This window comes from Chiloscyllium plagiosum, chromosome 3 (assembly GCF_004010195.1).
Source record: "Chiloscyllium plagiosum isolate BGI_BamShark_2017 chromosome 3, ASM401019v2, whole genome shotgun sequence".
In the NCBI taxonomy this organism is placed as follows: domain Eukaryota; kingdom Metazoa; phylum Chordata; class Chondrichthyes; order Orectolobiformes; family Hemiscylliidae; genus Chiloscyllium; species Chiloscyllium plagiosum.
The window spans coordinates 109,323,912-109,339,151 of NC_057712.1; the positions used below are offsets into that span (position 1 = coordinate 109,323,912).

Genomic DNA, 15,240 nt, shown 5'->3' on the forward strand with positions numbered 1-15,240 from the left:
ATCAGAATCTTACCTTCAGGAGTTACAGCAGCAGGGAACATTTCTTTCAACAAGTCACCAAGATTATGTGGATGTCCTTCTGAACTAATTGGGCGAAATAGTTTCTGAATAAATGGCCGCTCATTTAATGGCTGTAATACAAAGAATTAATTTTGCTTAAAATTCAGCATGCAGATTTACATTGTGATAAACTAGCTTGTAATCACTGGTTCACCACACAGCTTGAAATCTTACTGTACTAAAATTGCAGCCCGTCTTAATGTATGTATGTATTATAACAAAAGCTTATGGTCCTTAAAAAGAATCTTGGCTGTGCATTTAACATCAAATACTAAATTAAGGTTCTTACATTAATGCATCACTGCTATTTCAATAGAGTAGATTATGTATTGTTTAACCTTGCAGCTCAAGACAATGCATCAGGTAGCTTTTCAATATGAGAGGAGACTGCGTACAATACATCTCTAAACATGCTTCATTGTCTATTATCCTCTTCCCATTTTGTTTAAATGACATGTTTGTTTCTGAAGTTATAAACAGCTCTTGAATTCTTCAGAACGCTTATTTACTCTCACCAATTGATCCTGGGCATGAAGGTTCACTCATATTAACTACTGATTGGCTGTAAGGTGTATGTGGTTTGCATATTCCAAAAAACATCATGGATTTCATAGGAAATGTGAAAACAATTGTGCAAATCAAAGACAAAGGAGGCAATAAATGTCTTGGAATGCTTTATGAAAATCTAAATTGATTTGATTAGCAGTTGAACCAATCAGCCCGTATTGGTTCAGCTTTCCCGTGGCTGTATGTTTTTTCCCCCCAAAACCTAAACTATTGCTCATTTAACATTAATCTCAGGTGAGGGGGAATTCAACAACTCCTCTGAAACAGGCTTATCATATGGATGTGGGTGGTACAATTTGAAAATGGACCATGAGCTCTCTGGCAGCCCTGGAGAAAATTCATCCCTCAACTAATACTACTGAGGAAGTTAATCAGATTACTAGTCCTTTGAGAAAACTTGCTCTGTACAAGTTAGCTACCATGTTTACTTATAAATTAATGGGAATTAAAGTTTCCATTGGCAATGATTTGGTCTATGATGTTAAACTAGTATCTTGTATAACTGCATAATATATTGCGCTGTGTCTCTTAAATTTCAAGTACTTCACATGTAATGAATTACTTCAAAGTGTTAATCATCATAAGAAGGGTGTCATAAGAATGAGTTCATCATTTATAAAAGATGCAAACTGATCTTAACAGCTAACAGCATACCTCCTGTGGTGGGAAGAACACACCACCATAATGTGAGTATCACAAATTAAATTTCGACATGAAAAGATAACATTTGTTTAAACAAGGGCAGAATAACCTTCACATTTATACAATTAAAGGGCAACACTACTTGATTCAACCTGGTTATAGAGTTTTAGAGATGTATAGCATGCAAAAAGTCCCTTTCGCACAACTTATCCATGTCAACCAGAGATCCCAACCTATCCAGTCCCATTTGCCAGCACTTGGCCCATTTCCCTCCAAACCTTTCTTCTTATCCATATACTCAACGAGATGCCTTTTAAATGCTGTAATTGTACCAGCATTCACCACTTCCTCTGGCAGTTCATTCCATATATGCACCACCCTCTGCATGAAAATGTTACCCCTTAGGTCGCCTTTATATCTTTTCCCTCTCACGCTAAACCTATGCCCTCTAGCTCTGGACTCCCCTACCCCAGGAAAAATGCCTTGTCTATCTACCCTATCCATGCCCGTCACGATTTTATAAACCTCTATAAGGTCACCCCTCAGCCTCCGACACTCCAAGGAAAACAGCCCCATCCTATTCAGCTTCTCCTTATAGCTAAAATCCTCCAACTCTGGCAACATCCTTGTAAATCTTTTCTGAACCCTTTCAAGGTTCACAAAATCCTTCGATAGGAAGGAGACCAGAATTGCAAGCAATATTGCAAAAGTGGCCTAACCAATGTCCTGTACAGCCCGACTCTTCAAAGAAGTTACTTTACAAAACACACCAAATAAAAATAATCAAGGCAAATAAATTACTTAGAAGTAGTAGAAATGCAACAAAATACTACTTGCCATTTAGAAAAGTGTACGTGATGAATCCTTTGCCAATGGCACAGATTTTGCAAGATGCCAAGGATAATGAACTTACAGCATACTTAAAAATTAAAGGTAACTGTTTCTTATATATCACACAACTTAGTAAAAATCCGTAGGCACTGTAAATCTAAAGCAAACCCAGAAAATGGTTGACACCAGTCATTAGCTGGGGTAAAAACAAAGTAACATTTTCAAGTATGGCCCATTTGTCAGGTCTCCCCATAGATGCATAGAACTGTTCAATGATTTCAGTGTTTTCAATGACAAGTAGTGATCATGTTACAAATCAGAAGTCTTTGTTCTAAACAATTTTCTAAATTTCAATGTAAGAGACTAAATTTAAAGTGGTTTGCATTCACATTGCATCTTTACCATGAAACATTACAAAACATTTCACAGGAGGTATTACAGGAAATAATTGTACTAAGACACAACACGTATTGGAGCAGATCTCTAAAAGCATAGTAAAAGTGGGTTTAAAGAAGATTCTTAAAGGAAGAGAGAAGTGGGGGGGGGGGGGGGAGGGGGGGGGAGGAGTTTAGGGAGTAATTTCAAATCTTAGGCTATTGTCAGCACTGTCATTAGTACTGCAGCAGAATGGTCAGAATTTGAACAGCATACATCTGAGAGATGAAGGGCTATAGGAGAGCAGATGTAGGGAGGGGTGAAGCCAAGCAAGTACATGAGGGAAAAAAAGGAAGTTAATTTAGAAACAAGGTATTGTTTAAATTGGGGAGCCAATGTGGATCAGTGAGTTTGGAGCAGAGAACTCAAGAGGCCACAGGCTACATACAGCCTGAAAGAAAGTGCAGAGGACCTATTACTTGGATATAGAACTTCCGTGAACAGCTGTGCAAAAAATTTAATGGGATCATGCACAGCTAGATCCTACAGGAATGGTGGGAGGCCAGCCATGAATGTATTGGAAAAGTCAAGTCTAAAAGTAACAAAACTAGATGAAGGTTCCAGCAGCAGATGACATCGAGCAATGGTGCTGTCAGAGTTTTGAGAAAAGCACAGAGATACAGCAGGGTGCCAGTGTACAATGTGAAAATCAATTATGTGCTTTTGGATGATGTTGCCTACAGACAGCAAATAGATGAGAAATAGGAAGTGTTATAAAATAGGTACTTGGATAACACTCCAGGAGGAGAAAGTGAGGACAGCAGATGCTGGAGATCAGAGCTGAAAATGTGTTGCTGGAAAAGCGCAGGTCAGGCAGCATCCAAGGAACAGGAGAATCGACGTTTCGGGCATAAGCCCTTCTTCAGGAATAATCGACGTTTCGGGCATAAGCCCTTCTTCAGGAAGGGCTTATGCCTGAAGAAGGGCTTATGCCCGAAACGTCGATTCTCCTGTTCCTTGGATGCTGCCTGACCTGCTGCGCCTTTCCAGCAACACATTTTCAGGTCTAACACTTCAGGAGCACAAGCAGCAGCCATCCCAGATAACTCGCTGAAATTAGAAGTGCAAGAATGGAATGAAGTAAAGTTATGGGAATGAGGTTTAACCTATTTGAAAAGGTAACAAAAAGAAACTTTCAAGGCAAATGAAGTATGACACTTAATCAGAGAAGTGCCATTCACTAGATGTGAAATTGCCAGTTTATCACCAAGATAAGGTTTGTTTCAAACCAGTCACTGCCCAATTAATTGTTAGGAAGGAAAGAGCTAGGAAATTAATCATGTGTTATGCAGTAGCCATGCCGAAAAAGTACAGGAAATGTCATGCAAAGACAGTTTATAACTGAGGTTTCACGTAGTCAAATAGCTATTCGTATTCACTGTCAGGGGTTCACACAAAAAAAAATTAATCATAATGTCCTGAAGGAATCAAGGATCTTAGGTAACCATAATTGTCAACGGTCTTGATTGAGAAGAGAAAAATGAATGGCATAAATTAAGAGTTCTGCCCAGTTGGAAGGAAGGTAGGTTTGCTTTCAATGAAAATGTTAAAAATCACACAACACCAGGTTATAGTCCAACAGGTTCATTTGGAAGAACTAGGTTTCGCAGCACTGCACCTTCATCGGGTGGTTGTGGAGTATAGCTTACCGATGAAGGAGCAGCGGTCCGAAAGCTAGTGCTTCCAAGTAAACCTGTTGGACTATAACTTTGTAACAGCAATCCAACACGGGCACCTCCAAATAAGGACTATATTCTGGTGTTGTGTGTCACAAAGCTAGTCCTTTTTTTTTAAAGCTGTTTCTTGGCTCAAGGGTACACTGTCCTTGATTTTTTTCAGAGGGGTAATGAACTGGCAGGGCTGCAATCAGCCTGGTTTGGTGCAAAGATGAAAAAGGACTTTGAGAGGCCTTTTGTTTATATGTGAACAGATGAGACTTCAGAACAAAGTGGTCATGTTTTAGAAGTGACCTGTATAAAGAAACGGGAGTGGTCAACTCTCTAGTTGAGCTGTTTGAGTTCAATTCTGTTCAACAGGGAGCTGTGGGGAAACTCACTCTCTCTCTTTTTCTGCCCTTCAACTTCAACCTGTAAGCAGGTGTTCCATTTATACTGGTTTTTAAAGGGAGTTTGGTTATTGGGACTGTTGTGTAAATTCGGAACAGCATAATTAAGTCCAGTTGGATAGGCTGAGTTCTGTAGGGGTTCTTTATTCTGTTCTTTGTATTTCATTGTGTAATTTTGTGAACAATTTTTTGTCTGTTTTAAAATCTAGTAGTCAATCCGGGTAATTTTTCACTGTACACTTACTGAAACAAATTGCAAAGTTATGATCTGGGGCTACCGGCTTAAGAATGTTTTGAGGGGTCTGGCCTAGCCTGTAACATGTGTGACTTTTAATGTTGTCTACCCCAGTCCAACACCAATACTTACACTACAATGAAAATGACTAAAAGATCTCTCTGGGATCTGAGTACATGTTTACATTTTAAAAAATGCCTTCACACAAAGTTCAATTTCAATGCTTACTCGACCATGCATTTGAGTTCTGTTAAAAATTGTGCCACTGTCATTTTCTATTTCCTGACGAGAGATTCACAGTCATGAAGGAATTACATGAACTGATTTGGTTTGCAGTTTTACTATTAACTAAATCTCATCACAATTACAATCATGGATTTTTATTAAACGTTTTCCAAATTTCATGAGTGGTAAGGTTGTGTGGCTGGTGGTGTTGTTGGTATATGCTAAAGGATCATTTCTAACTGTAATACTTCAAATAGGTATGCACAACTGTTCAGCGTTTTTGTTTCACGCCTTAATTTTGTAAGCAGCAAAAGTTAACTGTCTTCTAAAAACAATGTAGGTCTTGGCATGTCCTATATTTTGTATCCAAACTGTCAATCACTCACATTCAATGTAACACCTGAGCCTATGTGCCAGACACACAGTGCTTGGAGATAAGTAATCATTCAGCTCTGCAAATGTAGATGCCTGGTCTTGACACCTGTAACTAAAAGCCCTCTGTTTTTAAGGAGGTTGGGGAATTGAGAGCAAACAAAACAGAAATACGGCGCACGTTAACAGTGGTGCACATATAGGATTACCAGAAAAACTGAGTCACTGGCAGGATGTGAAGGATTTGCAAGATTAGCTGTAAAGTTTAGAAGGTGAGAGTGCATTGGTTGTAATTAGATGACAACATTTTAATACATTTTTAATTAGATCCATCAATAATTAACTCTTTCAATATAAAAGGAATGCTAATCCCATTGCTGTATTTCAATTCCCTATGCCACAAACAGATAAATATTTTTAAGAGTGCATTAGGAACAGTTTTGTGGTCCAATGCTGTTATGTTGAATTTAGTTAATCCTTTATCAGATAGTTGTAATACTGGAGAACATAATTTAATTTAGATTTCAACCCTATAACTTATTGGTCACATGAGAATCATCAATTTTATAATGACCACATGTAAACCTCAAATTACGTTCCAAAGTTTCCAGATCAAATAAAAAACAATGCAAACGAAATAAAGAATTAAGTGCAACTCACAATGCATCTCATTCAATTATCTAAGTTTTAGTGTGAGAGGCTTAAGAAAATCTTTAGTGTCCCACAAGATTGAAACATTTTCAATTCCAGGGAAATATAAGACTCAAGGAAGGAGACAACCATGGAGTACATTCCTGATCCCTATCTTGAGATCTATACTGGCAAGTGCATGTAGTTAAAGGTCAGGCGAGGACAGAACCAAGTTTAACAACGATCCTTTTATGATTCCAGTAGAAACCAATAAGGCTTTTATTGCGACAACGACCAACATTAACTAAATGTATTATTATGAAACCTAATACTCTAAACTGCTGAACATGTTACTTAGAGAGTTTTAACCTGATAGGCCAGATATCTGTAGAATTGCAATCTTTTACTTACGAGTACAAAGTCAGTGTTAGCATTTCTTTTGAACAGGAGTCATACTGGGCTCAAAATATCAATTCTGTTTCTCTCTCCAGAGATGTTAGCAGATTTGCTATTTTATTTTGCATCTCCTTCACCTGCAGCACTTTGTTCTTATTTAAATATTTAATTCATTGCCACTTCTCTTTCAGGTACGCTTTCCTTGAATTTTTGCTCTTCTCTCGGAAGGGATTTCTGTTTGAACCTTAATTGCTTCATCTTCATTGTTACCTACATTACTCAGAGGGTTTGATAACATGTTTAACAAAATGTGCTCTCTCAGTCACTTCTTCTTCCTTAAGTGACTGTCCCTGGATTTGACTTACTCCAAACTGAACTTCCATCCTTCATGATTTGAATCCACCTAGGATACAGGTATTTCTGCAACATAGAAGATCATATGAGGAAAGGCTGAGGCACTTGGGGCTGTTTTCATTGGAGAAAAGAAGGTTTAGGGGTGACTTGATAGAGGTGTACAAGATGATTAGGGGTTTAGATAGGGTTGACCATGAGAACCTTTTTCCACATATGGAGTCAGCTATTACGACGGGCATAGCTTTAAATTAAGGGGTGGTAGGTATAGGACAGATGTTAGGGGTAGATTCTTTACTCAGCGAGTCGTGTGTTCATGGAATGCCCTGCCAGTAGCAGTGGTGGACTCTCCCTCTTTATGGGCATTTAAACGGGCATTGGATAGGCATATGGAGGATAGTGGGCTAGTGTAGGTTAGGTGGGCTTGGATCGGCGCAACAGGGCCAAAGGGCCTGTACTGCGCTGTATTTTTCTATGTTCTATGTTCATACTATGCTCCTTACAGCTACACTGTCATATGCACGTTCTTGACCTCTCTCTCCATCAGTACCACCCTTTACTATTTCAAAGCTGTCATAATTCTCAGTCCAATTTCATCTCATTTGATGTCTCTACAATAAACAATTTCCTTTCTTTTCAAATGTTAAGGAACACAGATTCCAATAGCTCAAGATCCAATACTTTTGGATCCTTTCTCCCCACTTTTTCCAACTGACTCCATCACTCCTTCACAAGTGGCGGCCATTTGGACCATCATGTCTGCACTGCTTCTCTGAGCATATTAGCTTAGTGCCAATCCCCTTCCCTTGTAACCGTGCACATTGTTTCTGTTTAAATGATCATCCAATGACTTCATGTATGCCTCAAGTGAGTCTGTCTCCACCACATTTCCAGGCAGTACATTCCATACCCAAAAGCTTTTTCTCACCTCACATTTGCTTCTTTTAGAAAACAGCTTAAATCTGTGCCCTCTCATTCTTGATTTGTTCATGAGTGGGGAGTTCCTCCTTATCCACTTTGTCAACACCCCTAATGGTTCTGAAAATTTCCAGCAAATCTCCTCTCCGTTTTCTCCTCTCAAAGCAAAACAGTTAAGTTCTCCAATCTTTTCTCATAACTTAAGTGTCTCATCCCTAGAACCATTCTCTGAAACCTCTTCTACATTCTCAAATGCATTCACGTCCTTCTTATAGTGTGGCGCCTAGAATGATACACAGTAACTCCAACTCAGATCTAACCAATGTCTTATAAAACTATCATAATCTCCCTGCTCATGTTATATGACCCAATTATGAAGCCTAGAGTACTGTATGCTTGATTCAGAATCACAGACAGTTCTCTACTTATCTTACTACCTTTAATGACTTATGTACATACAGACTGAGATATCTCTTCATCTGCACACCCTTCAGAATAATTCCTTTTGTTTTATACACAAAGAGAAACAAACATCAGTGGAATAGCTCAGGAGGCTCTGGCAGCACCACGAAAGAGAAATCAGAGTTAACGCTTTAGGTTGAGTGACCTCGCTTGTCTATGTTCTTTGTACCAAAGTGCATCATTTCACACTTCTCCACATTAAACTCCATCTGCCACATATCTACCCACTCACTGTCCTTTTGAAGTTCTATACTGTTCAGCTCAGTTTTGCATCATTTTCAATCTTTGAAACTAATCTCTGCATACTCAGATCCAGGGATTTATGGGGAATTCAGAAAAAGTAAGGGTCCCAACACTGACCACAGGAGCTCCACTACTGACGTTCTACCAGCCCAAAACAAAAACCCATTAAATATTCCTTATTAGCTACCCCTCAGCCAATTTTATACCCATGCTATTGTTGCCCCTGATATTCCACGACCTACAACTTTTTCCACAAGTATGTTCTGTGGCTGAATAACTTTGGGATGCTTTCTTTCTAATCCTACCTCTTGTGCGTTCTGAAGTAGTACAGGTAGACAATCCTTTATCCGAAATCCCGAAATCCGAAAAGCTCTGAAATCTGAAGTTTTTTTTCCTCATTTACAATGTTGTTTGGGGTGTAGACAGTTAACCCACCCCACACCCACTCAACCCACATCACACTGGGGGCGTGACCCAGCACTGGCAGGCATCAGTTCTGTCTCAGGGCTCGTAGTTTTCATAGGTGCATCTGCTATTCAGTAAGATTTTTAAAAACTGTCAAACTGTCACTTATTCCGAAATCCAAAAAATTCCAAATTCCAAAAACCAGCTGGTCCCGAGGGTTTCGGATAAAGGATTGCGTACCTGTATTATGTTGGACTCAAAACACTAACTCCACTTCTCCCTCCACAGATGTTGCCAGATCTTTTACCATTTCTCTATTCAGTGACCAAAGGCATTATCCCTCAACTTCCTGTAATTCGCAAACTGAGCATTCCAGCAGCCAGACTCACACCAATGCAAACTACCTTTGCCCATGCCAGGTTGAATCTACCAAAGTATGTAAATTTCCAATGGTTCAATTTTCAACCAGAGAGTGGCTTCTCACAAGCATTGTCTGCTAGCCATCAGCATAAGCAGCTTTTCTTCTCTTGTTAAAAATCACACAACACCAGGTTATTGTCCAACAGGTTTAATTGGAAGCACTAGCTTTCAGAGCGCTGCTCCTTCATCAGGTGGTTGTACGAATCATTTCTCCTCTTACTAATCACAGTAACTGCTATCTGCCGTGCTCTCCCTGTATGCTCAGGAATCTGTCATTCTCTGTTTCAATGCCTTAAAGGTATAAAGTCTGCAATAGCACGTCCATCCTTGTGTGTTCAGGTGTTAAACATGGCACATGCATTTCAATAACACTCAGTCTGTACGCCTGTTCCCCAAAAGTAACATGACACACAGGTTTGTTGTCAGGCAGAACTTGTCCCAGGACACATGATCCACTTTATTATTCCTTTATGCCTTGAATTAAGAGACAGCTTAATAACATAAGACTTATAAAACTTCACACCCATAACAATGCCATTGAAATTTAAAAACTTTTACCTCTCAACCTAAACAATATCACAAAAAAGGTTGCGAATGTTATCACTGTAATTGGTTATCTCATCATAAGGTGACTGAAATAATTTTAGATGAGTAACAGACGATGAACCCAAACGCACCAAGAAAATTGATAGTTGTGTCATTAAGTCAGAAAATGCATGCATAGTAAAAGCACATGATTTTGCTCACTCAGATCCACTTTTACAGGAGATTGCAGATAATGCTTGGCGAACAAATCCATTACACACCTGCAGCGTTAGCCCTTATAAAGTAGACAAATGACTCACATGAGCTGAAATTCAGGCTTTATCTGAATCAGCTGATGTATCGGTGTACCGTATGTATTTACTAATATTCTGTTTCAGACCTATTTATAAAAAAAATGAGGTTACAACAGTTAGTCATTTCCTATTACAAAGTATCTAAACTAATACTGCACATTTTCCAGATGCAGCCAATTCAGTACAAGGTTGTCAATATTCTAAATATTCCATTCCTACATTTTGTTCATTACCAAAAAAACTGCTGTCAATTGAGACAATTTTGCCTTAGGAATTTATCATATATTTACACGGTACCTTCAAAATCGTAAAATAACAGAAGATACTTCAGATGCACAAGGAAATGTGTACACTAAAGACACATTAAAATACATTTCAATTTTCTGGTCACCGTTCCTGTTAAAGAAGATCTTGAAGGAATATAAACAGATAGATCGTAGAAGGGGTCAGTGGGCCTTGAATGTTGGAGGGTCAAGGCAGCAGTGGGGTAATAGGCAAAAAGATTTAATTTGCTAGGACATGTCTTGGGGTGAAAATAGCAAATTAAAGATAAAGGGAACACTGGACTGAAACACCAGGGTAGGGGATTTAAATTCAAGGTGCTGGAGGAACTGTGAGTCAAATACAGATTTGAGAGGATGGGGATGATGGACTAGCTTACAGCTGCCAGCTGAATAAGACAGAAGTTGCACAGTTTCACATGAACTGAAATTTATTTAGGATGGGGAACTTATCAGGAGGATTGGACAAAACTGGGTTCAAAAGTGACATGACAGAAGCTTTCAATAACAAATGAATGAATTGTGGCAGTGTGGAAAGGTGGAGAGGAGTGGATTAAAAACTCAACTCGGGTTTCAAATCAGAGTCTAGTGAGGCTGATAGTAGCCGAGAAGAGTATGAATTAGTGGTAAGGATACAGATTTCAAACTGGATTGACTTCTTGATGCTGACATGGTTGAAGAGTTCTGAAGAGAAAGAGCATGACTAGAATAGGTAGGGGATCTGGGAGGAAGCTTGACTTCATCAGCCCAAAAAAGGAAGAAGCAACAAAATCTATTTACTGTGAAGAAATCTGTGAATTCTTTATAATGTTAGCTGACAGGATGTACTTTAAGCAGGCAGTTGACAGTGTGAGAAAAGCAGCACGATTATCTTTATACTCCAAAGTCAGATGTTACATGACACCAGGTTATAGTCCAACAGAGTTATTTGAAATCATAAGCTTTCAGAGTGCTGCTCCTACACCTGACGAAGGAGCACCACTCTGAAAGCTTGTGATTTCAAATAAACCTGCTGATCTATAACCTGGTGTGATGCGACTTCTGACTTTGTCCAACCCAGTCCAATACTGGCACCTTCACTTTATGCTTCAGAAAGACATGAGAGTAATAGCGATATTACAGTGTACAATATCACTTCGTCAAGCTTGAAGTGGGTTATGTCAGACCTGGCGATGATGGGTTAAGTCAGTTTTAGATAAGATGCTTTTCAGTTGGACTAGAGATTGTTGTACAAGAGAACTACTAAGCTGAGAGACCATGCAGACTTATCTGAGCAGAAAAGCATGAGAAGTGCTGCAAAGGTATACTGGGGAAAGAAAAAGGAGTACCAAGGGGTAGGTAATTAGAAATTTAGAGCATTTGGAAATGATTTACATAAGTGTTCATTTCTTTCCTTTCTCCCTCTCAGACAAAAAGTCAAATTGAAAGGATCTGGTGGACGAGAGAGAAATGATAAAAATGTCTGAAAATAACTTTATTGGTGATTAAAACTACAACACAATCTTGATCAGACGTGCCAATGGGCTGAGGAGTGGCAGATGGAGTTTAATTTAGAAAAATGTGAGGTGCTGCATTTTGGGAAAGCAAATCTTAGCAGGACTTATACACTTAATGGTAAGGTCCTAGGGAGTGTTGCTGAATAAAGAGACCTTGGAGTGGAGGGTCATAGTTCCTTGTAGGTAGAGTTGCAGGGAGATAGGATAGTGAAGGTGGTGTTTGGTATGCTTTCATTTAATGGTCACAGTATTGAGTTGGGAGGTCATGTTGTAGTTGTATAGGACATTGGTTAGGCCACTTTTGCAATATTGCATACAATTCTGGTTGCCTTCCTATCAGAAGGATGTTGTGAAACTTGAAAGAGTTCAGAAAAGATTTACAAGGATGTTGCTAGGGTTGCAGGATTTGAGCCATAGGGAGAGGTTGAATAGGTTAGGGCTGTTTTCCCTGGAGCATCGGAGGCTAAGGGGTGACCTTATAGAGGTTTATAAATTATGAGGGGCATGGATAGGGTAAATAGACAAGGTCTTTTCCCTGGGGTAGGGGAGTCCAGAACTAGAGGACATAGGTTTAGAGTGAGAGGAGAAAGATATAAAAGGGACCTAAGGGGCAACGTTTTCACACAGAAGATGGTGCGTGCGTGGAATAATCTGCCAGAGGAACTGTGGAGGCAATACAATTGCAATATTTAAAGGCACCCGAATGTATATGAATAGAAAGGGTTTGGAGGATATAGGCTGGATGCTGGCAGGAGGAACTAGATTGGGTTGGGTTATCTGGTCAGTATGGACAAGTTGGACCGAAGGGTCTGTACATCTCTATGACTCTATAACACCACGGAATAGGGTTCTTGTGATAGACTAACAGTGTCCCTATGTCCAGGCTAGAACACCTGGTTCAAGTCCCACCTCTCCAGGAGATGTGTAATAACATTTCTAAATAGGTTGATCAAAAGTATCTACTCCACAAAGAGATTTCAAGTTAAACTAGCTTCCATCAGGTTGTTTCAATGATCACATTGCCAATAGTGAAGGACTTCTTCAGAATGAATAAAACTATTTAAAAAATGAAAAGAGAGAATTCCTTACTGAAGTTCTAAACTTTGGGTTATCCCATTAATGAAACATTAGTCAGTTTTAGTGATGCCTCACTCATACAACTTCTACACTGCGCTAGAGTGACTCAGAGGAAACTTTTCAATAGGCAATTGTCATTGCTCAGACTCTTATTAAAGTCAACCCAGGTCAGATTAGCACAGCCACTTAGAACATCAGAGAATAATGTTTTAGGGTTTGGAATTTGTAAAGAATTCAATCATTTCCCTGGTCATCTGAAATATAATGTTGTCATTAACGTTTTGTAAGAATCTGATAGACATCTTCAATCTCAGTTAAGTAATATGTTCAATGTTTGGTGATCAGCACTTTCTTAGGGAAATTAGGGGTGGCCAAAAAAACGCTGGCCTAGCCAATCAACAAACTAAAAAAAATTATTGGTTTTATTTTTACGTAAATTTATGTACTAAAGATGCATTCCAATTGTGCAAGGAGATGTTTAGAGATTGCATATATCTCAGGGGACAACACAGTGCATTATAGATCACATCTTAATATCAATATATAGACTTATACAATCGCAGTACAAACTCCACCACGCAGAACAAATTAAACTCAATTTGGGTGTTCTGTACACACCGCAATCCCTGCAGGTTGAGAATAAAACATTATTCTCTGATGAGGCCACTGATGTAAAACATTCCCATTTCGAAAGGCACCTTGGATTTGCAAGGTTGGGTGCAGTCCCCCTGAACAGTTACTAAACTCTGCAACATATTATCAATAATTTTCCAGCAAAGAGTTACATTCATTGACCAGCAGCTCAGCAAATTCCAAGCCATTGCATCTTATTATTAGAGCTTAACTCAAGAAGGTTCAAAATCATCAAGGGTATTGAAAGAGTTGTAAGGAGAACTATGTCTACTTGAGGGAAACTTTGGCACCCAAGGACATACACATTTAAAATAATTGGAAGTAGCAATAAAAAAAATCAGAGGTGCAATGAGAAATAATAATTTTGTTTTCACTCTTAAGTTATAGCAACTTGAAATATTCAGTCTGCAATGGGGAAAAACAGATTTAACAATAACTTTTCAAACAAAATTGATGTACACGTCACAAGAAAAGAAACTGCAGCAATGTTATAAAAGTTGGCAATGAGATTAATTGGTAAAAACAAAGAGGAGCTGTATTCAGTGTTCTTATTCAACTGTAGCTGCAAAAAAGCTGGAGATATAAATGCCAACAATTTTGTAGCATACAATGAAAGTTTTCCAACAATCTTTGATATCAAAGCAAGTTTGATCCAGAAAGTCAATGTTCAAAAATATACAGCAACCAAGATACATTAATGAAAATTTTGCTAACGACAGCCTTGTGTTTGAATAATCCAGAAGCCTTAATTCTTAAAAATGATATTTGGTGCCAGTTAAATGTAAGCACACATCCTTTTGAATAATTGTGCAGTCAGATCGCCCCAGAAGTTGAGTTCTAAAGCGTGGGTGTAGAGGGTCGATGATGCTGGATTAGTAATCCAGCACTGGATTATGTCACTGGATTAGTAATCCAGAGCCACAGGCTAATGTCTGGGGACATGGGTTCAAGCTGTACAGAGGGTGAAACATGAAGTCAGTAAAATCTAGAAATAGAATTTAGTTTAATTGCAACCATGTAAGCATTGTTCATTATTGTTAAAACCGCTTTGGTACACTAATGCCCTTTAGAGAAGAAAATCTGCTGTTCTTTACCTGGTCTGTTCTACAGCAATGTGGAGGACTCTTTACTGCCCACTGTAATGACACCAGTTACTCAATTCAACTTGATTCTATCAAGGATGGGCAATAAATGCTGGCCTTGCCAGTTACAACCATATCCCATACAAGGATGAAGAAAAAAACAAATCTTAATGTAAATATTGCCTGATGATCAAAATCCTCAAGTTTTGTACTGCCTTTCCAAACAGTGTTTCTAGTCCTTTGTGATTGCTAATCTATACCTTGTCCAAATCTATATGCAGATTAAGAAATGCAATGGGAGAGAATTACAGGGGAACCTCAATTATCCGAATACGATGGGCAGGCACTATTTCGTTCGGATAATCAATTAATCGTTTAAATCGATTAAATGCCTTTCCTCTGGGTCTCAGAGTTTTAAAAAGTCTGCTCCTCATTCAGGAGATGAGCAGCAGCATTTACCGTGCGAGGCCCCGCCCCCATCCAACCCCACCCCTTCCACAACACCAACCCCCGCCCCTGCGCAACACCGCCTCCTGCCCCCAACCCCGTGCAACACCACCACCAATCGCCCCCCC

The 15,240-nt window shown here is 39.1% G+C and overlaps 1 protein-coding gene across 6 annotated transcripts in view; it reads right to left on the reverse strand.

The window, feature by feature from the left end:
- The window catches only part of atg5 (ATG5 autophagy related 5 homolog (S. cerevisiae)), a 157,483-nt gene that overhangs the window by 38,521 nt on the left and 103,722 nt on the right, over positions 1–15,240 (reverse strand). For 5 of the 6 annotated variants that reach the window (XM_043687041.1, XM_043687043.1, XM_043687042.1 and 2 more), the window contains one exon: positions 14–131. In XM_043687041.1, the coding sequence (XP_043542976.1) occupies positions 14–131 (118 nt within the window). Of the gene's footprint in view, positions 1–13; positions 132–10,102; positions 10,183–15,240 lie in introns of those variants that run through there. The other variant, XR_006311231.1, reaches the window with a different exon arrangement.